At 49.0% G+C, this 26,595-nt stretch overlaps 14 protein-coding genes across 14 annotated transcripts; 11 read left to right on the top strand and 3 right to left on the bottom strand.

Moving 5' to 3' along the window:
* Positions 1 to 10: 10 nt before the first annotated feature.
* Positions 11 to 1,147, top strand: abnA (putative extracellular endo-1,5-alpha-L-arabinase; the record flags this gene model as incomplete). Its single annotated transcript, XM_057133450.1, has 4 exons — positions 11 to 277; positions 333 to 809; positions 866 to 951; positions 1,012 to 1,147. 4 exons carry the CDS (start codon positions 11 to 13, stop codon positions 1,145 to 1,147), a joined length of 966 nt encoding a protein of 321 aa, XP_056981438.1.
* Positions 1,148 to 1,319: 172 nt separating this feature from the next.
* Positions 1,320 to 2,267, bottom strand: N7511_011072 (uncharacterized protein; the record flags this gene model as incomplete). The annotated part of the gene is made up of 1 exon (XM_057133449.1): positions 1,320 to 2,267. The coding sequence occupies one exon, from the start codon at positions 2,265 to 2,267 to the stop codon at positions 1,320 to 1,322; it is 948 nt and encodes a 315-aa protein (XP_056981437.1).
* A 477-nt stretch (positions 2,268 to 2,744) lies between these two features.
* N7511_011071 (Zn(II)2Cys6 transcription factor) lies at positions 2,745 to 4,879 on the top strand (the record flags this gene model as incomplete). The annotated part of the gene is made up of 5 exons (XM_057133448.1): positions 2,745 to 2,797; positions 2,848 to 2,884; positions 2,937 to 4,608; positions 4,670 to 4,672; positions 4,818 to 4,879. The coding sequence occupies 5 exons, from the start codon at positions 2,745 to 2,747 to the stop codon at positions 4,877 to 4,879; spliced, it is 1,827 nt and encodes a 608-aa protein (XP_056981436.1).
* A 485-nt stretch (positions 4,880 to 5,364) lies between these two features.
* On the bottom strand, positions 5,365 to 7,005 carry N7511_011070 (vitamin H transporter; the record flags this gene model as incomplete). Its single annotated transcript, XM_057133447.1, has 5 exons — positions 5,365 to 5,505; positions 5,561 to 5,971; positions 6,031 to 6,589; positions 6,650 to 6,766; positions 6,824 to 7,005. The coding sequence occupies 5 exons, from the start codon at positions 7,003 to 7,005 to the stop codon at positions 5,365 to 5,367; spliced, it is 1,410 nt and encodes a 469-aa protein (XP_056981435.1).
* Positions 7,006 to 7,523: 518 nt separating this feature from the next.
* Positions 7,524 to 8,562, top strand: N7511_011069 (uncharacterized protein; the record flags this gene model as incomplete). Its single annotated transcript, XM_057133446.1, has 4 exons — positions 7,524 to 7,961; positions 8,011 to 8,121; positions 8,193 to 8,232; positions 8,294 to 8,562. The coding sequence occupies 4 exons, from the start codon at positions 7,524 to 7,526 to the stop codon at positions 8,560 to 8,562; spliced, it is 858 nt and encodes a 285-aa protein (XP_056981434.1).
* Positions 8,563 to 8,876: 314 nt separating this feature from the next.
* N7511_011068 (LipA and NB-ARC domain protein) lies at positions 8,877 to 13,056 on the top strand (the record flags this gene model as incomplete). The annotated part of the gene is made up of 10 exons (XM_057133445.1): positions 8,877 to 8,965; positions 9,019 to 9,387; positions 9,440 to 9,736; positions 9,790 to 10,075; positions 10,169 to 10,270; positions 10,631 to 10,698; positions 10,757 to 11,000; positions 11,057 to 11,119; positions 11,184 to 11,495; positions 11,554 to 13,056. 10 exons carry the CDS (start codon positions 8,877 to 8,879, stop codon positions 13,054 to 13,056), a joined length of 3,333 nt encoding a protein of 1,110 aa, XP_056981433.1.
* A 234-nt stretch (positions 13,057 to 13,290) lies between these two features.
* Positions 13,291 to 13,653, bottom strand: N7511_011067 (uncharacterized protein; the record flags this gene model as incomplete). Its single annotated transcript, XM_057133444.1, has 3 exons — positions 13,291 to 13,321; positions 13,379 to 13,493; positions 13,545 to 13,653. 3 exons carry the CDS (start codon positions 13,651 to 13,653, stop codon positions 13,291 to 13,293), a joined length of 255 nt encoding a protein of 84 aa, XP_056981432.1.
* Positions 13,654 to 14,421: 768 nt separating this feature from the next.
* On the top strand, positions 14,422 to 16,232 carry N7511_011066 (putative MFS transporter; the record flags this gene model as incomplete). Its single annotated transcript, XM_057133443.1, has 6 exons — positions 14,422 to 14,636; positions 14,692 to 14,868; positions 14,919 to 15,032; positions 15,082 to 15,106; positions 15,163 to 15,830; positions 15,878 to 16,232. 6 exons carry the CDS (start codon positions 14,422 to 14,424, stop codon positions 16,230 to 16,232), a joined length of 1,554 nt encoding a protein of 517 aa, XP_056981431.1.
* A 342-nt stretch (positions 16,233 to 16,574) lies between these two features.
* N7511_011065 (isopenicillin N synthase family dioxygenase) lies at positions 16,575 to 17,855 on the top strand (the record flags this gene model as incomplete). Its single annotated transcript, XM_057133442.1, has 3 exons — positions 16,575 to 16,934; positions 16,990 to 17,058; positions 17,124 to 17,855. The coding sequence occupies 3 exons, from the start codon at positions 16,575 to 16,577 to the stop codon at positions 17,853 to 17,855; spliced, it is 1,161 nt and encodes a 386-aa protein (XP_056981430.1).
* Positions 17,856 to 18,132: 277 nt separating this feature from the next.
* Positions 18,133 to 20,491, top strand: N7511_011064 (alpha-N-acetylglucosaminidase; the record flags this gene model as incomplete). Its single annotated transcript, XM_057133441.1, has 3 exons — positions 18,133 to 18,374; positions 18,424 to 18,572; positions 18,627 to 20,491. 3 exons carry the CDS (start codon positions 18,133 to 18,135, stop codon positions 20,489 to 20,491), a joined length of 2,256 nt encoding a protein of 751 aa, XP_056981429.1.
* Positions 20,492 to 21,236: 745 nt separating this feature from the next.
* On the top strand, positions 21,237 to 22,922 carry N7511_011063 (putative MFS multidrug transporter; the record flags this gene model as incomplete). Its single annotated transcript, XM_057133440.1, has 5 exons — positions 21,237 to 21,323; positions 21,375 to 21,698; positions 21,763 to 21,921; positions 21,973 to 22,334; positions 22,382 to 22,922. The coding sequence occupies 5 exons, from the start codon at positions 21,237 to 21,239 to the stop codon at positions 22,920 to 22,922; spliced, it is 1,473 nt and encodes a 490-aa protein (XP_056981428.1).
* A 507-nt stretch (positions 22,923 to 23,429) lies between these two features.
* tfb5 (TFIIH complex subunit TFB5) lies at positions 23,430 to 23,768 on the top strand (the record flags this gene model as incomplete). The annotated part of the gene is made up of 3 exons (XM_057133439.1): positions 23,430 to 23,448; positions 23,516 to 23,667; positions 23,721 to 23,768. The coding sequence occupies 3 exons, from the start codon at positions 23,430 to 23,432 to the stop codon at positions 23,766 to 23,768; spliced, it is 219 nt and encodes a 72-aa protein (XP_056981427.1).
* Positions 23,769 to 24,587: 819 nt separating this feature from the next.
* N7511_011061 (Hsp20/alpha crystallin family protein) lies at positions 24,588 to 25,085 on the top strand (the record flags this gene model as incomplete). The annotated part of the gene is made up of 1 exon (XM_057133438.1): positions 24,588 to 25,085. The coding sequence occupies one exon, from the start codon at positions 24,588 to 24,590 to the stop codon at positions 25,083 to 25,085; it is 498 nt and encodes a 165-aa protein (XP_056981426.1).
* A 508-nt stretch (positions 25,086 to 25,593) lies between these two features.
* N7511_011060 (enoyl-CoA hydratase/isomerase family protein) lies at positions 25,594 to 26,485 on the top strand (the record flags this gene model as incomplete). Its single annotated transcript, XM_057133437.1, has 2 exons — positions 25,594 to 25,703; positions 25,753 to 26,485. The coding sequence occupies 2 exons, from the start codon at positions 25,594 to 25,596 to the stop codon at positions 26,483 to 26,485; spliced, it is 843 nt and encodes a 280-aa protein (XP_056981425.1).
* Between the last annotated feature and the right edge of the window lie 110 nt (positions 26,486 to 26,595).

The raw sequence follows: 26,595 nt of genomic DNA, 5'->3' as shown, positions 1-26,595 counted from the left end.
TTCTTTTCAAATGCATCTCAAAAACACTGTCCGGTCAGCAATCCTGTTTGCAGGCTTGGCGCATGGATATGCAAACCCTGGAGCTTGCTCAGGGGCCTGCAACGTGCATGATCCGTCGTTGATCCAAAGATCCTCAGACAAGACATATTTCCGATTTTCTACTGGCAATCAGATCTCATACGCAAAATCATCCTCTATCTCGGGGCCATGGACGACTATTGGGTCCATGCTTCCCTCTGGGTCGTCAATTGATCTTGACGGTAATGATGACTTATGGGTAAGGCGTCTGAATCAGCGTCTTGCCAAATATATTCTAACCTTCTGTTACTTAGGCCCCCGATGCTCAAATTGTGAATGGCGCGTACTATGTTTACTATTCTGTTTCGACCTTTGGATCGCAAAACTCAGCTATTGGATTGGCTACTTCTGCAACCATGGAGTCGGGTTCCTGGACTGACCATGGAAGTACTGGCATCGCCTCGTCTTCGTCCAAGGCCTACAATGCTATCGATGGCAATCTCTTCTATGATGGTGGCACATACTACATGAACTTTGGCTCTTTCTGGCATGATATCTATCAAGCACCAATGAATTCTGCCGCTACGAAAGTTGCATCATCATCTTACAATGTGGCATATGACTCTTCCGGTACACATGCTGTGGAGGGATCGTACATGTACAAGTACGGCAGCTACTATTATTTGTTCTACTCAGCTGGAATTTGCTGTGGCTATGATACATCTCTTCCAGCCAGTGGAGCAGAGTACAAGATCAAGGTCTGCAGATCAACTTCAGCTACTGGAGCATTCGTACGTATTCTACCCCTTGATTGATTATCCTTCCATGTCATTGATCTTTCTATTAGGTTGACAAGTCTGGTACTGCTTGTACAAGTGGTGGCGGTACAGTTGTTTTGGAAAGCCACGGCACAGTTTATGGCCCTGGTGGACAGTAAGTCATTAGCTGATTTATCCTTCATGGCTGCATGAAGCTCAAACTAACCTTTCGAAGGGGAGTTTTTACCGATCCTACTTACGGCCCAGTGCTCTACTACCACTATGTTGATACCACTATTGGCTATGCTGACAGCCAAAAGTTGTTTGGATGGAACGCGATTGATTTCTCCAGCGGGTGGCCTGTGGTCTAATCCAAGCTGCCTTTCGGCTGTGGCTTCACCCAATGAGCCTACCGGATCCGCCATAGAGGGATGCAGAAAGTATGGGCAAGGCTTTTGCAGTTCAAGAATCAAACTAAACAATTCAAATGGCCAGATTCTTTTTGTTTCTGATTTTTCTTCGGATATATCGTGCCTGGATCTGTTATTCCCAGTAGAACTTCATGTATTGCTCAACAGTTGTGGGCTGTGAGCGTGAGAGGCAGAGCGTAGATGGCACCACAAATCCACCACGACAACAAACAATTTCAAGTTGGCATTCCATGCGAGGGATGACCTGCTCTGGGGGTATATTTGACAACCTCGATATAAGCTCACCTTCTCTCACTCTTCGAACCTCGATGGGATGCCCAACATTTTGTTCGCAAAGTTGTGTGAGTTTCTCGAAACTCAAGGTATCGCCCACCATTCCCAGCTCACGGCCACCCCATGGCTCCTTGATATCCAGCGCAGCGACAATAAATTTGCCGACGTCTTTGATATCGGTCATTGCTATTTGAGGCGTTGTACCATCAGATTGGAGAGGAACCTCAACCCATGACGGGCTGCTGTCTAGATGAACTAAAAAGGGTCCCTCTTGAAATCCAGCCAAGGCATCTGCACGCTTTGACTCAGGACAACCTATCCCAAGATAGTTCATAAACATTCCACATGGGAAACGCGCAGAATCAATTTTGCCCTGATCCACCGATGAACGAACAGCGTTCCAGACGGTATTCTTGGCTTTCAATAGATCAACCATGGTGTGAGCCCATGATGTGAGTGCAAACTCAGATGGTGCAAAGCGCTGGCAACCAGCAGCCTCCGCAGCATGAAGGAGGTTCAGCTGGATTGTTACCCAGTCGGGTCCTGGGACAAGCAATACACAAATGACAGCAGCCACATCACTCAACGCAAGTACCAGAGAAGTGTGGGAGTAATAGTCCACGCATCGGATTTCAACTCTAGAGCTTTCTGTAATGGGTCCTTCAACTTCCGCTTTGCTCTTGCGCGACAAGATAACCGGGGTATACCGGCCTTCGGTGGCGAGCAAGGCTGATACAATCGAAGATCCCAAAGTCGGACTAGTTCCACCGGCGATAGCGACAAGCATAGTTGAAAAATTGAAAGATTATGAAAGCAGGGATCTGGTTTCCATCCCTAAAGACTTGGAAGTGACGACGAGTTTCCTGGTCTATTGGTCTCGAGGTTTCTAGGGTCCTCGGTTTCTAGGTCGGGCAATGCAATATGCATGATGTCATGAGTCCCACATCCGCTGGACATCCTATCTGCAGCGACTATTTCCAATCTCCAACTCAAATTGCGTTCCAAATTCGTTATCAAACCCGGAGTCAACTTAGGGCTTAACCGAAGATGGAAAAAGTCACCCTGCCACGTGACTCTGCCTCGAGTCGAGCCGGTCTTGGCGCGCGTTCGCCTTCTCTTCTTCCTCCGATCTTGAGCGCCGCAGAGGTTTACCCATTTGGTACGCTTCTCGAATCAATCGCTGCACTAACATGATCCACTCGGTCATCTTTTCGATATTGCAACGGCCTCGACACGGTGGTTTCCTCCACTTTCTCTTCTTTTGATGACGGGAAAGCGCAAGTCCCGCGGACGTGGTCTTCGAGCCACTACCGGCTGGTATGCATATCTTCAGGTTCTGTGAACATTGCTCACATGTTATGCTCTAGTCTTGTCTGCAAGCGACGTCATGTGAAATGTGACGAGGTATTCCCCCAACCCCCACCGGAGTTAATCCCTCACATCTCACCAATCCCAGACACAACCACAATGTGGCCCTTGCTTAAAGGGTGATCGGCTTTGTGTATACGCCGCCAAAGAGACGCATCCCAGTAGTGCAAGGCATAATTTGACTCAATCCCTGGCGAGCGAGGCCCCTCCGCATCAGGTTTCTGTTCAACCCCACATTCATGCTCCACTGCAAATACTTGTTGATGCCTGTGATCAAGAAAAGACTTCGCAACAAGAGAAAGTGCGAGATGGTTTTCAACTTTCCCATGCTTCTCCTCTCCCGGGCAGAGCGGATACTAAGTCCGCCGGCATCTATCCAAACTCCCATTCTCCACGTAGTCTTGCCGCATCGCCCGGAACTGACATCTCGGTTACTTCCACCCGGCCGGCGCCTCTGAGCTGGTTCGAGTTGTTAGCCAGGGATGCCGCAAATGCAGACACCGGGTTTCTACTATCGCCTTTACAACGCTCTCCAGATGTGCGGTCAGTGGAGGAAAACACCGACCCACGCAACAGTGCAAACTTGCAGCCCCGCAGCTTGAGAGAGCGAGAAAGCTTTCAAGCAGCAGCTTTCTCGAGGCTTCCTGGAATAGAGCAACACATTTCTCCACAAACAGCGGAAGAGGAATCATCTTTACCTAATGACTCTTCCTCATGGACGACCGATTTTCCAGTCCCCCTCTCGGAGCTTGAGCGTCACATCTTTACCCATTTTGTACGCTTCTCAAGTCAATGGCTCGATTTCTATGACCCTCTCCGCCATTTCTCAACTACCGTGCCACACTTTGCTTTGCGAAGCCCTGGCTTGATGCGAGCTTTGCTAGCTTTCACGGCACGACACATATCACTTGAATCCTCAACGCCGGAAACTTTAAATGATTCTGTCGGATCAAACGAAAAACGGCCTTCATTATCTCAGAATTCTGGCAAGCTAATCACGGTCGACCGCAATGTAGCGGTGCAGTACTACTATGAGACTTTGCGTTGTTTGAACAAAGCCATGCGACACCCGTCTTACGCTAGCAGCCACGAGATCGTTGCAACTGCCCTTCTAATCAGCGCCTATGAGATGATCGACGGATCTAATCAGGATTGGGAGCGGCATCTCAAAGGTGTCTTTTGGATTCAGCGATTCCAAGACAATGATGGGGAGTGTGGCGGCTTACGCCAGGCTGTTTGGTGGGCTTGGCTAAGGCAGGATGTCTGGGTCGCCATGAGGGAACGTCGTCGGGTGTTCAGCTTTTGGCAACCGAAAAAGCCCTTGCCGCTGCTATCGGCTCCTGAACTAGCCACTCGAGTGACATGGCTTCTCGGACAATGTGTAAATTACGCATCCAAAGAGGAGCAAGACTCAATGGAACTTTCTCGTCGTCTTGAACGCGGCAGTGAGTTACTCTACCTTCTCCAGCAATGGCACGACTATCTACCTCCAGAGTATAGTCCGCTTCCACGTCTTTCTGAGACACGGACATTCCCTCCAATTTGGGTGCATCCATCGCCATATGCAGCTTCATTGCAGGTACATAGTCTTGCCCGAATCTTGGTTATTCTTCACCGCCCTTCCTCTGGGGGTCTTGAAGACTATCGGGCAGCCCAAAAGCTGTTGACATTATCTGTCAATATTATATGCGGGATTGCACAAACGGTGGATTACGAAGACAGCGCCGCTATTCTTACCTCGCTGCAGTGCGTCTTTGGAGGTAAGTCAATTTCTTTACAGCTAACAGCGTGTGTTCAGATCTGGTTACTGACATTGCCCAGCGGGTATGTGTGTTTATACTCCACATGAACGGCTAGCACTTCTAGATCTCCTCGACTCTCATCAAAGGCGCTTGCATTGGCCTCTAGCATCGTTGCGGAAGGAACTTGAACTAGAATATGCCAAGGATGCATATTCTGATTTTGCCAGATGAAAGTCGCGCAATCCAATTTCAGCAGAAGACTATTGAGCAGGATACAGTCATGTTCTGACTACATGCAACAATCATGCAAACCAAACTTCCAAAATACATGAGATCTGTGCAAGCTTATTTTCACTTGTCGCTGAGCATCGCCATATATCTGTACATGCTTATGCCTTGTCTTCATTCAGCGTCGACGAAATTACAGCAGACAACGGCACGCACATTTCTTTTGACCGGCACAATCGATTATTTCTCGAAAGTTTGCTCTTGTAGAAAGAGCTGAACACGTCTCTTGTTGGCACTGGTTGTCTACCCAAGAAGATCTATTAAATCAACACTGTTCTCCTCCGCAACACAAATATCCAAAGCAAAATCAACCCACCGAGGAAGGGTGGTCGGTCTCACCAGCTTATTCATGGGAAATGTCAGTAAGTTATCTATGCTATGAAACATTCCACTCCAGGGTGTGACTAACCTCAACATAGAAATGCGCGACACGCAACCGAGACTGAAATTAGAAATAAATTCAACTACCCCTTGATCTTATTTCAATCAGTCTTCTATCGCCGAGCAAGCCTGGCGACGAAACCAAATATGCAGCAAAATGAAAACAGCAACGCCTAATGCGAGCATGGCAGAGATTACAGCAAATCCCATAAGGTATTTTGGGCCATCACTGTCAGGGAAAAGGTACTGCTGTATAGTCAGTTCTCGCTGTTCGTTTCAATGAAAGGGGCTTCACTTATACCGAGCCATAAACCTGTGCCAGGTTTCCTAAAGCGTTGACCAACGCCAGACTAACACCTCGGACCTTGGGGTTCATCCCAGCAAAGGCAGAGGACGCATAGGCCAAAGTACCTCCATTCGTGGCCCAAAGCCCTGCAGCCATGAGTACCAAAAGCACATATCGCACCGTGAAGTTATACACAGCGCAAACTGCAATTGAACAGGCCAGTGAACAGATCAACCACATCGCGATCACTAATCCACGCCACTGTGGAATGTTATCACTAAAATAAGCGGTGATGCCGGTGCACACGAAGGCCACATCGTAGATTGGGACGGTGAGAAAATTAACTTGTTCCGTTGAAGCATGTCCAAAGAGTCCCTTGACTAACGTGGGATAAAAGTATGAAAGGGTGCTGGAGCCCACAATCACCTGTTGATGATGAACGTCACCAACCATGAGTGAACAAATAGAACTAGAGCGAAGCTCACCATATAACCGATTGTAAAAGCCCAAGTACTCCAATCCTTCACCGAAATCACGATTGCCTGCCAGTTTGTCAACCGCTCGCTGTCCTCTGTGATGGCCGTAACGTTCTCGGTGGCTAGACGAGCCACTGCAATCTCCCTCTCACGGATCGAAAGCCGCCTGGAAGTAGCTGGGAAGTCAGGGAGGATGAACAAAGATATTAACGCAACACCTATGGTCGCAGCGCCCTCCACAATAAATAGCCATCGCCATCCACGTATTCCATGGACGCCCTCGAGATTGTCGACAATGACCGCAGCCAATACTCCCCCAAATGCACCGGATAATATGGCTGCAGAAATATATACTCCAAACCTTTTGGACTGCTCTGTGCGCTTATACCATGAAGAAAGAACCAACAAAACACCGGGAGCAAAGCCTGCTTCAACACATCCAATAATCACCCGAAGGGCAACAAGATGTTTGAACTCCTTGATCGCAGCCATCATACAGGTCAAGGCTCCCCAAGTCACCATTATTGCTGGAAGAAATATCGATGGACGGGAGCGACTTAACACTAGACTTTTTTTTCATATTCATGGTGAGTAGGAAGCCAGGTTGACCCAGTGAAAGCGCACTTACTTGCTCGGGACTTCAAATATCACGTAGCCAACAAAGAATACTACCAACGCCGTGGAATACTGATTTGAGGTGAGATTGAGGTCTATTTCCATTCCGGAAACCTTCGCATTGCCAATGCTAAAGTACCGGTGTTAGTTGCCAAGGGCGCCAGTGAAGAAAGAGCAAATAAGTTACTTCGTACGATCCATGTAGGAAAGAAGATACATGATCCATATTGTCGGAAGGAGAGTGAGATCTATCTTCCTGACCAGTGCTCTCTCTTCCTCGGCAGAGAAAGATGCTGCTTCGTGCACGCCGGCATGCTCGATCTGTTCAGACTCGGCTTTTCCCAATTCTTTCATGTCTGACGAATCCATTCAACTTGATTTCAAAGTGCGATCAATATTACTGAGAAAAGTTGGAGGAGCGCATAGGTCTCGGCAACAGCAGTGCATGATATTTATGTTGAACCTCTGATCCCTGTAGAACAGGTTCCCCATGGTAAGCAATATACCAAGTCGAGAGCTTCCAAACAAAACAAACCCCCACAAACTGTAGCGCCTCGTGCCGAGCTCGTAACGAGGACGAAAATCCGGGGGTTAGGGCAGCCAATGACTTAGGGTGAACTGTTCCCAGTTTACCACGGATTGAATTACATCCGTGATAGCAAGAATTGACTCGTAACGGGAAATCCTCTACCCGGTTTACATTCAACCGAAAGATGCATGAGAGCATGCCTCGAGCCGAAGACCTACCGCAGCCCCCGCGTCTTCCTGCATGAGGGGTTAATACAGGTGCAGTTGCACGTTCTCTTCTTGGATATTAAAGATGTTGAATCCCTTGCTGTGTCATTCTTTCCTCGTCTCAATCCCGGACTCTACCTTCCATTCTGACCATGCCCCCAGTTGCAACAGAAAATGTCGCGTCAGACACCGCTGGCTCTAAGACGGCCACGCCGCACCTGAGCACCATGCCCGCCAATGATTTCGGCTGGCAAATTACTTTGGCACACAAGGTCGTTGCTATCACAGGTGCAAATCGGGGAATTGGCCTTGGTATCGCCGAAGTCTGTTTGGCAAATTCGGCAACAAGGGTTTACTCCTTGGATCTGATGGAGCCGGGAGATGAGTTTGTCGCACTACAAAAACGATACCCAAACTTTCAATTTCTCCAAACCGACGTTACGTCGGAGCACAGTGTGGAGAAAGCTATCAACCACATTGTCGAGGCTACGGGTCGCATTGACGGGCTGGTAGCCAACGCAGGCATGACCAAGCATCAACCTGCCCTCAAATTTGACCGCTCTGACTTGGAGCAACTGTTTAATCTCAACGTGAGTCTCCCTGCTTGGTTGGCTGTTCAATCGTCTGATCCAAGGCTAGGTATTTGGTGCCTACTTTTGTGCCCAAATCGTCGCTCGCAAGTTCATTGAACTCGGGATTAAGGGTTCGATTGTAATGACATCCAGTATGACTTCGTATCGACCTAACCGTGTACGTATGAGACATATTCGTGGTGAGCGATATCGCATTTGACTCGTGGTTGCTGATGAATATATCTCCAGGCTGCGCCCTCTGCGCCATATGGAGCGACCAAGGCTGCTGGTAAGTGCTTCTTGGGATCATCCCAGAATTCACCTCTGCTGATACATTTGCCTGCCTTTAGTTCGAAATATGTGTCATACCCTTGCAATGGAGTGGAGCAAGCATGGCATTCGCGTCAACAGCATCTCCCCGGGATTCGTACGAACCGCCATGACCTATTATGTGGAAACGGCTTCAGACTGGGATCTCAAGATGCAATACTATGGCGGCATGCCACGCTTGGCTGACCCGCGAGAACTTGGCGGGGCCTATGTTTATCTCCTGAGCGATGCGAGTTCATACACTAGTGGGATTGACATTCCAATCGCGGGGATTGTTGGCGCGTGGTGAATACATTAGGGTTGATTGTAATCCCGTTTGGTCACTGGGCGCTCACTATAAACACCTCCAATCTTGTCAACCCATGTCTGGCTCGCTAAGTTACCACTCCTCGACTGGTAGAATAAATCGAGCCTCTAGACCTTTATCAGCACCAAGTTTTCTGTGCATGTAAGCCTCGATTCATCGTTTTATGCTTCGCGCGACGCATCTCGGCGACATCCGACTCGGCCGAATGGTGAGGCGTTGGTCGCCTCTTCTGCTTCTCTTTGTCATATTTCTAGCTGCTTGACTGTTAACAGACCGATTGCAATTCTTGAAAAACCATGGCATCACAAGTAAAGCTCTCTCGGACCAAAGGCCCTGCGAAATACAACATCGGGTGGAGACGCATTGCACGGAATTTCAGTCCATCGTATGTTCTCAATAATGATTTTGCTCCTAGCTGATACCCTTTCTGCTTTACAGATGGTTTGCTGTGACTATGGGCACAGGTGTAGTCTCAGTTTTGATGGCCTTGGTGCCTTTCCATACCTCAGTCCTCTATTATGCGTCGATTGTTTTTTTCGTGCTGAATGTAATTTTGTTTGTGTTAGCAGCCATTGCCTCTATTGTGCGATACACCATGTATCCTGAGATATGGCCAGTGATGATCCAGGATCCAGTCAACTCCCTGTTTCTAGCAACGATCCCCATGGGATTCGCCACCCTCATCGAGATGTGGGTTGTTGTTTGTGTACCACAATGGGGCAGGTGGAGTATAACTGTTGCTTGGGCTTTCTGGATCGTGGACGTGGCGGCGGCAGCCTCTGTGACTCTGTCGCTATCCTTTATTTTGTCGGTGCCAAGTCTCTCGACTGTAGCTTCACTGATGCTCACCTCCTCACAGGATATCCCAACGCTATATCAACTCGCTCGAGCGGATTACTGCGCTCCAACTTTTGCCGATTGCAGCCACCATTGTGGCAGCTGGCGCTGGTGCCGAAATTGCTGGCATTTTACCCAACAAACAGCAAGCTCTGGGGACCCTTCTGGTGTCCTTTATTCTCTGGGGTATGGGCACTCCCTTGGCAATTGCCGTCTTAGTGATCTATTATCAGCGGCTCGCCGTCCACAAGCTTCCCCCGAGGGAAATGATCGTGAGCTGCTTTTTGCCCTTAGGGCCTCTTGGCTTCGGTGGGTTTGGGTAAGCGTGAGAACTCCGGACCCCCTGGGAACCCTGCTAATCCACCCCTGAAGTATTCTGTATATGGGAAAAGTGGCGCGGGGGCTGTTGCAAGACCCTCTAATCTTAGACCCCATCGCGGGCCGAGTGGCATATGTCTTGGGCGTTTTCACATCCCTGCTGATGTGGAGTTTTGGCTTGGTCTGGCTCGTATTTGCCCTCGCCACTGTTCTGTACAGCTCTCCATTTCCCTTCAACATGGGCTGGTGGGGATTCACCTTTCCTCTGGGTGTGTATGCGGCGAACACCATGGAACTGGGTATTGAGCTGGATTTGATGTTTTTCAAAGTGTTCGGGACTGTGAGAGTTTCTTGCCTTTCGTTCCGTCCACCCGGCCACACTGACGAGATAGGCAGATCTTAAGTGGCGCTGTTTTAGTACTCTGGGCAGTAGTGGCATCCAGGACAGCACAGGGCGCATGGGGTGGGACTCTTTTTCATGCTCCGTGTTTACAAAACTTGGCTCTCACGAACGAAGGGGAGGCGGGTGATGGACGTGCATAGGAATCATGAGCAACCAATGTCAGGAATTTCATGCATTGCACCAAATGACCCTGCAGGGTCAGCGATAGGCTGTTATGTGCCAGAGATTTTAGCCGATCTGGCGGACTTGACTCGATAGGCTGTGCAGGGCAACACCTCTGCGCCAAGACGTAAGCAGATCACCTGTTCCGCGTGTTGTCGTATTCCCTTCTTTCTTTTCTTCTTGATATCGCGCAGTCCTTTTTCTTTTTCTTTTTTCTTTTCTTTGGATGACTGGTTTCTGGAGATACCCCTCAACATCGTCTGTAAAGGTTTTGAAATGGTGAGCATGGTATATGGGGTCAGACGGAGACCAAGACTAACAGTGATATAGGATCCGGGAGAGCATGAATTCCCTTTTTTGCAGGAGGTTTTCTCTCCGATAGAGGCACACAAGGTCGAGTATGGACATCCCCCGCAGATGCAATAGAATGAAGGTATTCTAAACCGGATTCGGTAGTTTGGTCTTCGTTCATGGCTTGAATCCCCGGGGCCGCAGTGATCATCCTTTTGAAACATGGACTCATGCCAATGGAAAGTTCTGGCCGACAGACTTTCTCGCGCAAGATATTCCATATGCGCGGGTCTTTGTCTATGGCTATAATTCAAGCATCACGCATCCGCAGACAATGTCCACGGCGAGCATCAAGGACCACGCGAATACCTTGTTGAATCTTCTTGATATGGAACGGAGTCCCCATATGGTAAATCCCACCTCTACCCAAGTGGTATGATCGCCGGTATCTCATGCACATTCCAGGGAACAGTTCCGCCAAAGGTGATATTTATTGGGCATAGTTTGGGTGGTTTGGTCATCAAGCAGGTCTGTCCATGCGTCGCCATCCCTGTGTGAGGATCATCCTTTTGACACGTCCTCATTGTTTCAGGCCCTTCTGAATGCCAAAGAAGACCCAAAATATACGGCCATTCGCTCGGCAACTTCTGGGCTTGTGTTCTTCGGAACACCTCATCGTGGTGCAAAGGCCGTGGAACTAGGGAAGATTGCTGCTCGGGTGGCCCGATTTGTCTCGAAAGGCCACGCCAGCAATGATCTCCTCGACTGTCTGGAGCATAATTCACTCTTCACAAGACAGATGACCGACCGATTCCGGCATCAATTAGAAGATTATCGCGTTGTCAGTTTTATCGAAGGAAAAGAAGTGCAGTTGGGTGGAGCAGGTCCGGCATCCATCAGCCATGTAAGTGTTGACCCAAGATCCCCCTGCCCCAAATAGATACTAATGTCTAGACTGACAGCTCGTTGTAGATGAGGAGTCGGCTGTACTCGGGCTGTCTGGACTCCGCGAAACCCAGTTGAAGCTTGACGCAGATCACTCTCAGATGTGCAAAGTCGGCACTCGAGGGCCCATGTACCACTTGATCAGGGGCAATATCAAACAATTGATCGATCAAGCCCTTTTGTCAGAACACGGCTTCATTCCACAGCCTGTACCACAAGGTCCTGGTCCCAGTCCACCGCCGATACCACCTCGCATACACTCCAATAGCAGCACGCCGTATCACACGCAAGGAAGACTACCTCCGCCACCTCAAAAAGTGACCGGCGTCGTTTTCACTCCCTCGGACAATGATCCGCGATCGATTCGTGCGGCGGAACTTAAGAATCTTGCTCGATGGGATGAGGCTCGAACCGTTGAGTATGAAATCTTTCAAGAGCATTTGCGCACTCTCGGACCAGACCATTTCAGCACCTTATCAGCGGCATACAACTTAGCTCTCGTTGAGCTGGAGTCTCACTACTTGGCAAAGTCCCACGAGTGGTGTCAATGGGTGTCTGATAATGTCCAACGCGTTTTTGGGAGCAAGCATGCCCTCGCGATGAAGACAGAAAGTCTGACCGCGGAAGTTCTATGTCAGCAAGGCAAGCATCAAGAGGCAGAGTCAGTTTGTGCAAACGTGCTTGCTCGTCAGCAAATCAATATTGGCGAAGAACACTTGGACACTTGCGACACTCGACGCCGTCTGGCCGGAACATACCATGCCCTCGGTCGTCGGGAAAACGCCATCATGGCCGCCGAAAAGCTCACAGAAACCCTGACGCGTCTTCTTGGAGAAACGCACATTCGAGTATTTGCCTCGGCGCTAGACACTTTGGAATACATCATCAGCAATCAATCCGGTGACAGAAATACGCTGATCACTATGCGATTCCAGCCCGAAGTGCAGCAGGCCGTGGAAATGATAAGCCAAATTTATGAGGAGCTTCGCCAAGGGCTAGGCCCTGGGCATCCGTATTCCATTCGTGCTCTCTGTCTCTATGGCCGCGGGCAGAGCTTCGTACAGCAGGGCATGGAGGCATCGGAAACCCTTCGTCGAGCCCTTTCCAGCGCAGAGGAGACATTAGGGCCCGATCACCCCATAACTATGGATGTCGTGGGAAATATTGGAGTCATGTACGCGGTGCAAGGTGGCTTTCAAGCCGTTCTCGGCAACAACCGTGTGGAAGAAGCCTTTCCCTGGCTGCTACGATATCTTAATTGGGTTGAACACCGCAGAGGAAAGGAAAACCCCGAGGCACAAGCATCCTTGGAACTATTGGCGTCCCTGCATTTCAATGCCAGGGAATACGAGCCTGCCCAAAAATATTTCGAGCGTCTCGTTATAGCATACCGAGGCAATCCGAAAGCCCTCGAGCGTATCAATAGTCAGCTTCAGCTTTGTCGTGCGAATACCATGCTCACCCGTCGAAGCCATGGGTCAGGGATAGGAGGGTTTCTGCAGGCTTTACAGAAATATTAACACGATCGTATTCAGTGCATCGCAAACTACGCTCCAGTACTACCTTCAGCAAATTCTGACAATATTACATGGGCCATATTTGTAATTTGAGCTTTGTGTTTATCTTCAATCACGTTCAATCATATTGTGTATAATCCATATTCCGGCGAAGGGTATCATTATGTTGTCTGAAGTTCACTCATGTACGTTCATGGTGGTGCTTCGCAAGTCGAAACGCCGATCGATCTAGCCCGCTCAGTTTGAGATCTTCTCAGGAACGTGTTTGCTATACAGAATATCAGAACTGCCATCAGATCATTTTATAAATGGGTTGACAACTTACCCAGTTGCCTTTTCGAACTGCTCGCGGCCAGTGTCGGTGATCTTCTCGTTGGTTGAGCGCATCTTCGCGGGGTCAACCTTGCCACCACCGAACTTCTTCTCAGCACCGTCGAGGGCTGTGGATGTTAGCTGAAAACTCATATATATTCTTCACAGTTGAGACTCACCCTTGTCAACGTAGTCCTCTTGGCCAGCGGAGCCGGAGCCGGAGCCGGAGCCGGAGCTGGAGTGGCCCTTGCCGCTGAGCTTGGAAGCGAGTCCTGAAAGCTTATCCATAATGAATGATAGGTAGAGTGTAGAGAGAGTCAAATGTGTTGATTATAATTCTGGTGTATGGTGAGAGATGCCCTTTATATACTGTAGGACTTTTGGAACTCTCCGATCGAAGATCCGACTTGACGCGCATAAACAAGATCTGGGCCATATCCACACATTCATGTAGAATGCGTCATTGTGCTTAGATCATTTGGGTCTGCCCCGCAGAGGATGTCATCTATATTCTATGCTGGGCCGAGATAGGCTGAAACAATTCTCAACTTGGGTCGTTGAGGAGGTCTGAGGTCATGGGGGATCTTCATGTCCAATCTCTTGGTGAGATCATACAGTGATGTCATGGATCTTGCTGCCTCTGGTTTCAGGCCACAAGGCATCAAGGCAGCAATTTCAGACATCACATTCAGGCAGGATTCTAAGGCAGAGTTTTCAGGCAACCAGGCAACCAGCTTTCCTGGCAGCCAAACCCGACACTCCAAATAACAAACCGGTGGTCGGGTTTCTCCCGACTTCCTCCTCGAAGAGAAAGCTCGGAAGATTAAATACAATCTCGACTCACCGTGTTTTCGTCTCGGCTTGAACTACCCCGAGCCTGGTTGCTTCCCCCCGCGCTTTCACCCTGTCTCTTTGTTTACCCAACCGGAAAATGATAGCCTCGCTTTACTCCGCTTGCTTCCCCATGGGGTTTCCTCTCGGAGTTGGGCCGATGGGCCTGCTGCTGTATATATCATGGATCTCTCCCATCACACAAGTCCCGAGTATCAACGCAATATGTCAACAACAAAGCCAACAGAGGAGCAACATGAGTTCCAGGTGAAACCTGACAGTAAATGTCATGAGCTGGAACAAAATGCTTTGTATCAGATATATGCGTCCAAGAGTCCGGAATGGCATCAGACTATGACCCGGCGTCTGCTTCGCAAAGTTGACTTCCATCTCTTGCCCTTTCTTATCTTGATGTATCTTTTGAACTTCTTGGACCGAAAGTAGGTGCAATCATGATCGCAACAAGTGGCCAAACAAAACTAATAGCCGCCTTAGCAACTTATCGCAAGCTCGTCTAGGCTCATTGGAAGCAGACCTAGGTATGCACGGTACCGATTACAACCTCGCAACAAGCATCTTGTTTGTTGGGTATCTTTTGATGCAGTTGCCTTCCAACTTGCTGCTGACTCGAGTTCGACCCTCTTTGTTTTTGGGAATTGCAATGGCCATTTGGTATGAGATCCTCGCGTTGCCGATATCACCAATACTTACTGACCTTGCAGGGGTGTGATCTCAGCTTGTCAGGCAGCCATTCAGTCATTTTCAGGCCTGATTGTCACGCGATTCTTCCTTGGATTTGTCGAGGCGCCTTTCTTTCCCGGTGCTGTCATGCTGATGTGAGTCATCATATGCATCTTGGCTGATCGTGACTGACCTGAATACTAGGTCGAGTTGGTATACCCGCCAGGAGGTATGTCAGACAACCACTCCATAACTTTTGAGAATATATCGACTGACCAATTCTAGCTGAGCCACCGTATTGCGTGGTTCTACTCAGGAAGCTCATTGGCAAATGCATTCGGCGGTCTCATCGGAGCGGGCGTCCTGGGTCATCTTGATGGTGCGCATGGAATTGCCGGATGGAGATGGCTTTTCATCATCGAGGGTTCTATCACGATTGGAATATCTCTTTTGGCGGCGTGGGTATTGTTTGAGTTGATCTCCTTGCTCGCTGAACTGACTCCCTATAGTATCTTTCTCCCAAACTATCCCGCTTCTACATCCTGGTTGGACGACGAAGAACAGGCCTATGCCCAATGGCGTCTAATGCATGACGCCGGTGAGGCTGACGAAGTTGGCACTACCAGCATCAAAGAGACTTTGGCTTTGGTCTTTGCCGACAAGCGCATCTACCTCTTTATTCTACTGCAACATACCTCGCTTCTGTCGCAGAATTTCCAATACTTCTTCCCGACCATTGTGCAGACACTTGGATACGGCAACATCGAGACTCTTCTGATCACTGCGCCCGTATGGATTGCCACATTCCTAGTTTCACTGCTCGTGACATGGACATCCGGGAAAACAAACGACCGCAGTCTGCACATTGTCGCCTTGATGATCGTGAGTGGAGTGGGTGGTATCATCATCACTGCGAGTGATAATGTTGGAGCTAAGTTCTTCGCCATGTTCCTGTACGTGATCCATCTTCTCATCCCCTTGGCAAGTCTGACCCGTCTAGTATGCCCATGGGGGCCGTCTCGGCATATCAAATCATCATTGCTTGGGTGGCTAATTCCTTCCCTCGGCCGCTGGTTAAACGCTCAGCTGCCATCGCTGTTGCAAATATGATTGGAAATACAGCTTCGATTTATGGCAGCTATATGTGGCCTTCATCTTCGGGGCCTAGATACATTCCGGGGGGCAGTGCCACCGCTGCGATAGCGTTCTTTGTTGTCTTGGTGGCCCTTGTCATTCGCTTCATCCATATACACATGAACAAGCGATTGGAGGAGACAGGTGTATCGCGAGATGTTTCTTCCTCGAATACGACCGATCTAGAAATGCGTGCTGGTGGATTCCGGTATATCTTATGAGGTGCACACAGTATAGAAGAACTATATCTATACTCATATCTATACTCATATCTATCACTATATTTATAACTTTATCTACAACTACATCTATAACTACATCTATTCCTATCCTGACCAACTTAGTATGGGCACGTACTTCACTCGGGCGGGGTTAGCGGAACCGCGCTCGCCATCACAACCCAATCAAAGATTCATGTCCTGGATTGCTTTACCTCTCTTCAAATCTCGGTGACTCACTGGGCTACTGCATATATTCCTGTCTGTAGCTCAAACGCCGTTGAGGACTGGTGCACTCATAGGCGAAAGTTTGAAACGCTGTCGAGTTCTATATTCTGCATGATAATGGTATGGTTGATCATGTCATTCCTCTCTTATGAGAAGTGCTCACCAGAACAGTCTGACATGTCTTTCACTTCCATTCCGATACTGGATTTTGCACAAACATTGTCTCCAGCCACCAAGCCAGCTTTTTTAGGCAGCCTTCGGGAGGCTTTGGTGAATGTTGGCTTTTTCTACCTTCAAAATGTGCCCATTCCACTTCAAATACAAGAGGACTTCATCGATAAGGCCCTTCATCTGTTTGAACTGCCGCTTGAGAAAAAACTGGAGATCGAAATGGTTCATAGTCCACACTTCTTGGGCTACTCCAGGCTAGGAGCAGAAATCACCGCGTTAAAGCCTGACTACCGTGAACAATTCGATGTCAGTGAGAGCTCTCACCTTGTACATTTGCTTTCTCTCCTGACTTGAGTATTAGTTTGCAACTGAGCTCCCTGCACCTGGTCCAGATGAACCATTGTATAAAAACATTGTTGGCCCCAACCAGGTGATTACCAATTTCATCGCAACATTCTTTTCCTTTCACAAGCTGACATTCAGGGTTGGTCCTAGTGGCCTGATGAGACTGCACTTCCTGGATTCCGGCATGCACTTGAAACCTACTTATCTGAAGTGAGCAGTCTGGCGGAGTCCTTTCCGGCGCTTATCGCTGAAGCATTAGATCTCCCCCCGACTGCAATGAACCAGGTCTTTGACAATCCGCAGCAACACAAGCTCAAACTGATCAAGTACCCCCCGCCACCTGCCTCCAGGACAGAGGATTGCGGCTTTCAAGGAGTAGGGCCTCACAAAGATTCGGGATTTCTCACCTTCCTGTTGCAGGGGACCGCTCATCATGGCCTTGAAGTTCAAAACAAGACTGGAACGTGGATTCCTGCTCCTCCGGTGCCAGGAACAGTGGTGATCAATATTGGACGCTCCTTGGAGGCATTGACCGGGGGAATTTGCACCGCAACTACTCATCGCGTCAGTTTACGGCAAGAAAACTTCCAAGATGGCAACGGTGATGCTCTGGGACCGAGATTCTCTTTTCCAGTCTTCCAGGGTGTGAGCCTTGATCTTTCTGATAAGATCTCCCTTGAAATCCCCGAGCATATTCGCGCGCTCGTCAAGGATGCCAAGGTCAAATCAGACGCAGAGGCAACTTTCAACGAGATGTTCCGTGGGAGCATTGGTGAAGGCACACTCATAGCGCGAATCACCAGTCATCAAGATGTTGGAGAGCGATGGTATCCTGAATTATTAGCGAAAGCACTCCAGGGTCAGAAAGAGTTTCGAGTATAGGCAAGCTCGCCGTTCAGATTTCTCAGACCTGAATATCGGATTGATGTTCTATGTACTATCTAGCGCCCTCTCTTCTTTACTCGTCTCTTCCACTTGCGAGATATAACATGAGGAGGTTATCAGTCGAAGTATGAGATCAACGTTGTATGCGACAGTCGTAGTGCGGGGGAAGCAAGGGACGCAACCTCGGGGTTAGGCGTCCCATCGTACATAAACAAGTCATCAGTTAACTTATCACTTGCATTGTTCGAATCTTGCTTCTATTTCCACCGAAATTATGCTCTGGATCAAGTCGCTCTTCTGGCTTGGTGCTGCCACGGTCAGCGCCCGTTCTGTCCAGTCCACCCAGGGCATCACAGATCTTGTCAAACGTCGTCTTCCAAATCATCTCCACAACTTCCATTTCACTCTGGACACCAGCTATGAGGTAGATAGCAAATATGACTCTTATATTGTCAGCAGTGACTCCGGAGGTACCATTTTAGTCAAAGGAAATTCCCTAAGTGCATTGTCGTCGGGGTAGGAGTCCTCAAAAGAGCCATGTTGACAAGGCTGACTTTTCCAACAGTCTGCATCAATATCTGACCGATGTTGCTCATGTCGATATCTACTGGTTTATTGGTAGCCGACTGGATATCGCCCCGTCCAGGTTGCCTCGCCCGACCAGCCCTATTAGTGGCTCCAGTACAGTTCCGTGGAGGTATCATTTCAACACAGGTACGCTGAATATTGTATTTCTTTGATCGAATATGCGGTACTGATCAAGCTCAGTCACTTTCTCCTATACCACAGCCTTCTGGTCTTGGGAAGACTGGGAACTACAGTTGGACTGGATGGCCCTTCGGGGAGTCAATCTTCCGCTTGCCTGGGTTGGTCAAGAGAAGATTCTGGTGGAGGTATTCCGGGAAATTGGTCTCAGCAATGCAGAAATTGCTACTTATCTGAGTGGTCCAGCGTTCCAAGCCTGGAATCGATTTGGTAACATTCAAGGCTCGTGGCATGGGGATCTTCCCCAGACATGGATCGATGAGCAGTTCGACTTGCAGAAAAACATCATTCACCGCATGGTGGAGCTGGGTATGACACCTGTATTACCGTGTTTTACTGGTTTTGTCCCTGCCAATATCACCCGTGTTCTCCCAGACGCAAACGTGGTTCGTGGCTCACGTTGGGGAGGGTTTCCGATCCAATATACAAATGACACCTTCCTTGAGCCTTTTGACGCTCATTTCGCTGAACTTCAAAGCAGTTTCATCAGCAAGCAGCGAGAAGCCTATGGAGATGTCAGTCACATCTACACTCTTGATCAGTACAACGAGAACGATCCTTACTCCGGTGACGTGGACTATCTGCGTAATGTCACTCGTAACACATGGCAAAGTTTGAAACAGGCCGATTCTGATGCCATATGGATGATGCAAGGTTGGCTCTTCTATGCCAATTCCGATTTTTGGACCAACGAACGAGTGGAAGCATATTTGTCGGGTGTGGAGGCCAATGAGGATATGTTGATCCTGGATTTGTTCTCGGAGTCGATCCCTCAATGGCGTCGAACAAATTCATACTACGGAAAACCTTGGATCTGGTGCCAGTTGCACAACTTTGGAGGCAACATGGGTCTGTATGGGCAAATCCAAAATATCACCCAGAATGCCTCAGAAGCCCGAACAGAGTCCCCGTCTATGGTCGGTTATGGCCTCAGTCCCGAGGGTCAAGAAGGCAATGAAATTGTCTATGATCTTTTGCTTGATCAGGCATGGTCTTCAACCCCGTTGGATACGCAAGAGTACTTTCACAAATGGGTGACAAGCCGATATGCTGGCCAGAGGTCCGTTCCGGGGGATCTCTACGCCGCGTGGGACTTGATGCGACAAACAGTCTACAACAATACGAACCTTACTACACTTGCTGTTGCCAAGTCCATCATTGATATCCAGCCCAGTCTCTGGAATTTGGCCAATGTCGCCGGTACACATGGTACAACAGTCAATTATCCCCCATCCGTTCTTGTGCATGCCTGGCAACTCATGTTCCATGCAACAAAGCAAGAGCCGAAGTTATGGTCCAATCCGGCGTATTTGCATGACATGGTTGATGTGACGCGTCAAGTCATGGACAATGCTTTTATTTCCATGTACTCGGATCTGATAGATCTGTACAATGCTTCCCACTCCATGCAGCCAGAGTTTGCACAAAAGGGGAACAGAATCATTCAACTTCTGACCGATCTTGACTCGGTTCTTCTTACCAATAAGAACTTCCGTCTTTCGACCTGGATAGATGCGGCGCGGGCCTGGGCACATGGCAATACATCCCAAGCCGCCATGTTTGAATACAACGCTCGCAACCAAATCACTCTTTGGGGGCCTAATGGGGAGATCTCTGACTATGCGTCCAAGCAATGGAGTGGCCTCGTCTCTTCCTACTATCTTCCACGGTGGCGCTTGTTTGTCGAATACCTGAAATCCACCCCAACAACGTCCTATAACGAGACTGAGTTGAAATCCAATCTACGGCTTTTTGAGATGCAGTGGCAAACCGAGAGTTGGTCAGCCCCCGAGCCTACTGGGGACGCGATTAATCTGGAAAAAGTGTTGCACCAAATTTCGCGGCGCTGGTCATCTATTTTTTGGTGAATTGCTCCAAAGCCACCCCGGCTACGAAGTTGGTCGATTTGTACCCTGAGTACATGGACTCTACCTTACCTACACTAACTTATTCGGATTTTTGGTGGGTTACTAAGCGAGGACTCATGATTCATCCGATCCATTGAAGTGTTAATTGATGCTATATTTGAGGTAAAATTTGAGGTAAATTCCAATACCCAAAATGCCTGTAATGCCGCTAGTTTATTGGTTAGACTGAACAATCGGCCTAGGGCTTTCGAGCAATTGGGGGTGGCTTCTGAGCACTTCACTATTTTTGGGGCGAGTCCATCGTGGATAGGCGTCAAACCTCGCCTCCAGAACATAGGAACAATGGTTGAGAGAGTACATAGTGATAGATATGATATCCAATGAACATCCAACCAATTGAGAGAGCCATTGACTCCCCAACGCCTTATACATCACTATCCCCGCATATGTCACCTTATCGCCGGCTTACCAATGAGACATCCGCCTGCTCCGATACTTGTTTATCATTACCGTCTCTTCTCTTCTTTGTCCTGGTAAAATCCTCGGAATTAATCCTCTGGAATAATGCGATCATCAGAGCAGACACCATTGATCTCAACTCAACATGAAGCCCGAACCGTGAGCTTCCAGCGAGGACTGGTAATCCTGGTCTTGATGGGCGTGCTTATCTTCATTCAGGGTTCGCTTCTTTGATGATGCTCTCAGGCACAAGGGAACAATGAACTGATGCTCAATAGCAACCAATATGTCGATGATGACTACAGCTCAATCTGAAATTGCGGCTGATTTAGATGCTTTTGCGGAAGCCTCATGGTTTACTTCGGCATATATGGTATGGCAAGGCAACCAACAAATGCAATATTTCTAATGCTCTAGTTTCCAGATTGCTATGTCTAGCATTACGCCCCTCGCTGGACGACTGTCCCAGATATTTACTCCGCGTCTCTATGTGGTCTTCTCAACGACGCTGCTCGCGATTGGGCTTTTCATCAGTGCTGCAGCGCCAAGTCTGGCAGTGTTTCTTCTCGGAAGAGTTGTGGCAGGCAGTGGGAGTGGCGGTTTGATGAGCACTTCCATTATCCTGGTTCTAGATATGGCCAACAAGAAGCGACGTGGGCTATGCATTGGCTTGATCAATTGCGGATATACCACCGGCGTCGCGTCAGGCGCTGTCTTTGCTGGGCTTCTGGCTCCGACATTGGGATGGGTAGGTTCAAATATTCAAACACCTAACGTCTTGCTGGGTCAACATGTCTAACAGACAACTTTAGAGAGTCATATTCTGGGTTCAGGCTCCAATTGCGTTGGTTGTAGGACCCCTGCTGTTCTTTGCAATCCCCAAGCCTTCGGGCGACGATGCAAATCCGTTTAAGATGGACCAACTGCGTCCTAATCTGGCGCGAGTAGACTACTTGGGCGCCATGACGCTGGTATGGAACCCTTTTTCATCCTCATTATCTCAAAAACTGACATTTTTCAAGACAATCTCGGTCGTCCTGCTCCTGACCAGTCTTGCATCGCCCCAAATTATCCTCTGGCCTATCTTCGTTTCTCTTCCGTTCTTTGTGATATTTGTGGTGATCGAGTCCCGATGGACTGCAGAGCCCATCATTCCAGTCAAAATATTGAGAGCTCGCGGAGTGATGTTGACATGTCTTGCAGGCCTTGGTCTCATGATGGCCCGGTGGTCTATCCTGTTCTTCACGCCCGTTTATGCCATGGCCGTCCGAGGATGGTCCCCGGCTTCTGCTGGACTTATTCTCATTCCCACAAATGCAGGCTTTGGCCTCGGGGGTCTACTGGTCGGTTGGCTGCATATCCGTCAAGCTGGGAGCTATTACTTGTGAGTTATGATTGGTCCCCGTAGACTGATCCGATCTAATGCCCTAGGTATAGCTCATCTCTCATCATCTTTGTTGGCTTCGCTCTCGCTTCTTTGGTGCTTTCTTTTCTGTCAACACCAAATTCTCCGGTGGCCTTATACTTCAGCGTGACGTTCCTGAACGGGCTCTTTGCCGGAGCATTAATGAATTACACGCTGTCCCATATGCTGCATCTCACGAGTCCAGCTGTGCATTATATTGTCACTGCTTTGTTGGCCATGTCTCGTGGATTTGCAGGGAGTTTCGGATCTGCAGTAGGGGGAGGTTACTTCTCTCGGATTCTCAAACCCTCTCTGGAGGCTGGTTTTGCCTCTCGTGGCTTGTCCCCGCGGCCTGAGCTGGTGCGAGAATTACTCGGCAGCCCAGCTACAGTCATGCGTCTCACTGGTACCGAACGTCTCATCGCTATTGAGAGCTATGAGCATGCTGTGCAGATGCTATTTCTGGCGGGAAGTGTGTTGGCGTTAGGTTCGGCTATTGTGCAAGCCGGGGTCGGATGGACGCCGGAGAGGGAGAAGGGAAATGTGGACTCCGAAGTCCATGATTGAACACATATAATACTATCGTTTTCGATCTTCCACGTCAAATAAATTCCGCGAAGAAATAATCCCTAGGTCCACATAGTTGGGGCCCATGAAGTCGCTCCTCTTGGTATTTCAGGCCTACTTTGATTCAGGGCATACTCATTAAATCCTTTTTATTTTGATTGCCTTGCCAGTCATGTAGACCTGCCCATGCTGTTAATAACATATTTGATCTTTTCTTACAGGATGTGGTATACAGTAGGCAAAAGCTTGGGGAGTATTTGGATCGGTTTGAATATTTCAGCCCTACTTTCACCTCCCATTTCTCGGCTCACTTTTTCCTAGTTCAAGTGGAATGCTCTATCCCTTTTTAAGAGTGAGACTTCTAGATAAAAGTAATATAAAAACATTCAAATGGACTCATACTTACCGCAGAGATTCATAGATGGAGGCGGTGAAGCTTTGGGCTATGAACTGCCGGACCATTCGCAGCTCAACCTTCCTCACGTTGAATCACCATTGTTACCCATCATGCCCCGCGCAGTCCGAGGTAAGCCTTTGCTTGGGTCTGCTCTTCTGGTGACCAGACGGAGGACTAACATTATGCTACTTGGCAGGTTTGTTGATCGAGTGTGATCCCTCGATCAAGGCCATGATTCTGAAGTACGATGAAGAGCGACACGACTACATAGTGGAGGACTTGGATGATGAGAACCACTTGGTTATCAAGGAGAGTCAGCTAGAGAATCTCAAGGTTCGCTTGGATCAGGTATCTTTGAATTTCGCCGCCGTTGAACGACTGTTTACTTACACAATGAACAGGACCTTGATGAAAAAATCATGCAGCTCGATGAATCTGAATCCGAATAATTGTGCATCTCGTATTATACTTTGACAAGATTTGCTTCGAACGATATCTCGCGGTGCTACGCAAAACGACTCACGTTGGTCTACTGACTTGCGCCTAGCGAGACACGATCTTGGACACAAGACGACCTCCACACACCCGTTGCTGAGTCCACCTGTTCATTCTCTCACAACTTGCGTGGTCGTTCTCTAGACAACCGTCGGACGGCATCTGGGGCTCCTACACCCCCATCGTTCAGTGCGATGATTGTACCTGCTTTCCTGGCGTCCTTTTCCCGCCCGACCGGGGACATTTCCACTCATTAACACCACACATGCCTAGATCAAGCAATGGGATATGCAACAAGGGTTCAATCAATCGGAAGCTGTGAGAAAACTGGCTGGTTTGGGGTACAACAATGCCGGCAATGTCGTTTCACTGCACAATGCAAGCTGGTGTATTCTAGCATGGGCTAGAGTCTACAGGAATGAATTTATAATTTAAACCCATGGAATGTTCCATGCTTGCCACTCTCTCCATTCTTTCTTTGTCAACCTGACGATTGGTAACCCCGGATTTCCATATCACGTGATCGAAGCGTGGAGAAGAATCCAGCGGGTTGGAGAAGCGGCGAGCAACAACTGGCACTTGATGGCGGCTTCGACGATAAAGTCGCATGTTCCAGATGTTGCTGAACAATGCAGTGGTCTGGGGGGAAGATATGACATAAAAGGCTGATGTTTGTCCGGCTCATCATCATCATCATCATCCAAGCTCATCTTCAAAGATATTCTACTGCTTCCAAAGCATTCAATCCATCTTTTTCAACCAAACCTCCAAACATGTCTCTCTTCCGTGCTAGCTTCCCAAGCTCTGGGGATTTCACTCCTCTCTTCCGTCTTTTGGACGACTACGACACCCATCGCTCTACTCGCAGTCAGCCCTCTGTTCCCTCGTTCTCCCCTCGCTTTGACGTTCGTGAAACCGAGGATGCCTATCACCTGGATGGCGAGCTTCCCGGTGTCGCTCAAAAAGACATTGACATTGAGTTCTCCGATTCCCAAACTCTGGTCGTAAAGGGCCGCAGTGAGCGCGACTACGACACTTCCAACCACCAAGCCCAAGTGGAGGATGAGAGCGAGGAACATGAGCAGACCAACACTGAGTCCACCCACCACTTCTGGGCCAGTGAGCGCTCGGTTGGCGAGTTCCAACGCACCTTCTCCTTCCCGAGTCGCGTTGACCAGGACAATGTCAAGGCCAGCTTGAAGCATGGCATTCTGTCAGTCCAAGTGCCCAAGGCTACTGTTGCCGCCACGAAGAAGATCACCATTGAGTAAACGACCGTCCCAACGACCGCGCAGCACCCTTTTGGCGCATCTCACACTTGACGTCTGAACACGAGCCATGAATGTTATCTGTTATCTGCTGTTTCTTTTTTATGGGTTTCGCCGCTTGATCTTGTTTCAAATGGTTTCTACCATGCCTAATTCTCTTTGGTCTTCCTTTTCATGTATTATTCTAGCTAAAATCATATACTTAATCCATTTTTTGTCCTTTTGCTGATATTCTCATCTCTTATGCCAAGGGTGTTGAACCTCGGCACGTGAAGCCTGCACATCGTAGAGTTCTAGTTGTAGATTAACAGATAGATGGACATAATTGGATTCTATATAAATCAAATTCAGGACTTATATGGGCCTTTGAACATAAATTGTCCCTCGAATCGACTGTGAGTGTATTCTCGGTGGCATTCGATGGTTCCCAGACTTGCCGAGGTCCGTTGGAGCTACCCGCCTTGATATACTCCTCTCTCTCCCACTCTTTGATTTCAACCCAACTTCCACCATGGCTGAGTATACTTTCGACTATTTTACTGTGAAGTTTCCCACAGACCTTCAATATGTGGCCCATGTGGAGATTAACCGGCCAGATCGGCTGAACGCCTTTGTCGAAGCGTGGGTATTGACCCCCGTCCTTTACGACTTGACTAACCGATCGTGATAGGATGTGGTTGAATTTGGCCCAAATCTTCAACAAACTCTCCTCTGATCCCTCGGTCCGGGTAATCGTTCTCAGCGGTGCGGGAGAGAAGGCATTTACCGCCGGGCTGGACGTGAAGGCAGCTTCTGAGGGCCTATTGTCCTCGGAGACGCAGAATGACGCTGCCCGTAAGGCCGCACTCCTTCGACGCCACATTGCGGAGTTCCAGGACTGCATTACTGCGGTTGAGCGGTGCGAAAAGCCAGTAATAGTTGCCCTCCATGGCTTCTCTTTGGGCCTCGCTATCGACCTGGCCACCGCCACAGATGTGCGAGTCTGTGCCAAGGACACTCGATTTGCGGTCAAGGAGGTAGACATTGGGCTTGCAGCGGACATAGGTACGCTCAGCCGACTTCCCAAGGTCGTTGGCAACTACGGATGGGTCAAGGAAGTCGCTCTGACTGCGCGCGAGTTCGGCGCCGAGGAGGCCCTGCGTGTTGGGTTTGTGAATGCCGTGTACGAAAACCGGCAGGCCACCCTCGCGGCCGCTTTCAAAATGGCCTCTCTGATGGCCAAGAAAAGTCCCGTCGCGGTACAAGGCACCAAGGAGATCTTGAACTACTCGCGCGACCACTCCGTTCAAGACGGACTGCGCTATACCAGCGTTTGGAATAGTGCTGCTTTGCAGACACAGGATGTATCGGCAGCCCTATTATCGGGGCTGCAGAAGCGAATTCCCACATTCGAGAAGCTTTGATTCTCGGCCCTATTTACTGTATATAGTCCCAATGTTCTAGGCACTTCAAGCCCACAGTCGCATGATTTTCCCGTGTCTTGGCCAGGGAGCCTGGAAATGCAGGGGTCAAC

The sequence above is a fragment of the Penicillium nucicola genome, assembly GCF_028828085.1.
Source record: "Penicillium nucicola strain IBT 29836 chromosome Unknown utg000010l, whole genome shotgun sequence".
NCBI classification, from domain to species: domain Eukaryota; kingdom Fungi; phylum Ascomycota; class Eurotiomycetes; order Eurotiales; family Aspergillaceae; genus Penicillium; species Penicillium nucicola.
Note: the sequence above shows the minus strand (reverse complement) of the source record. Positions and strands in the feature narration are given on the sequence as shown.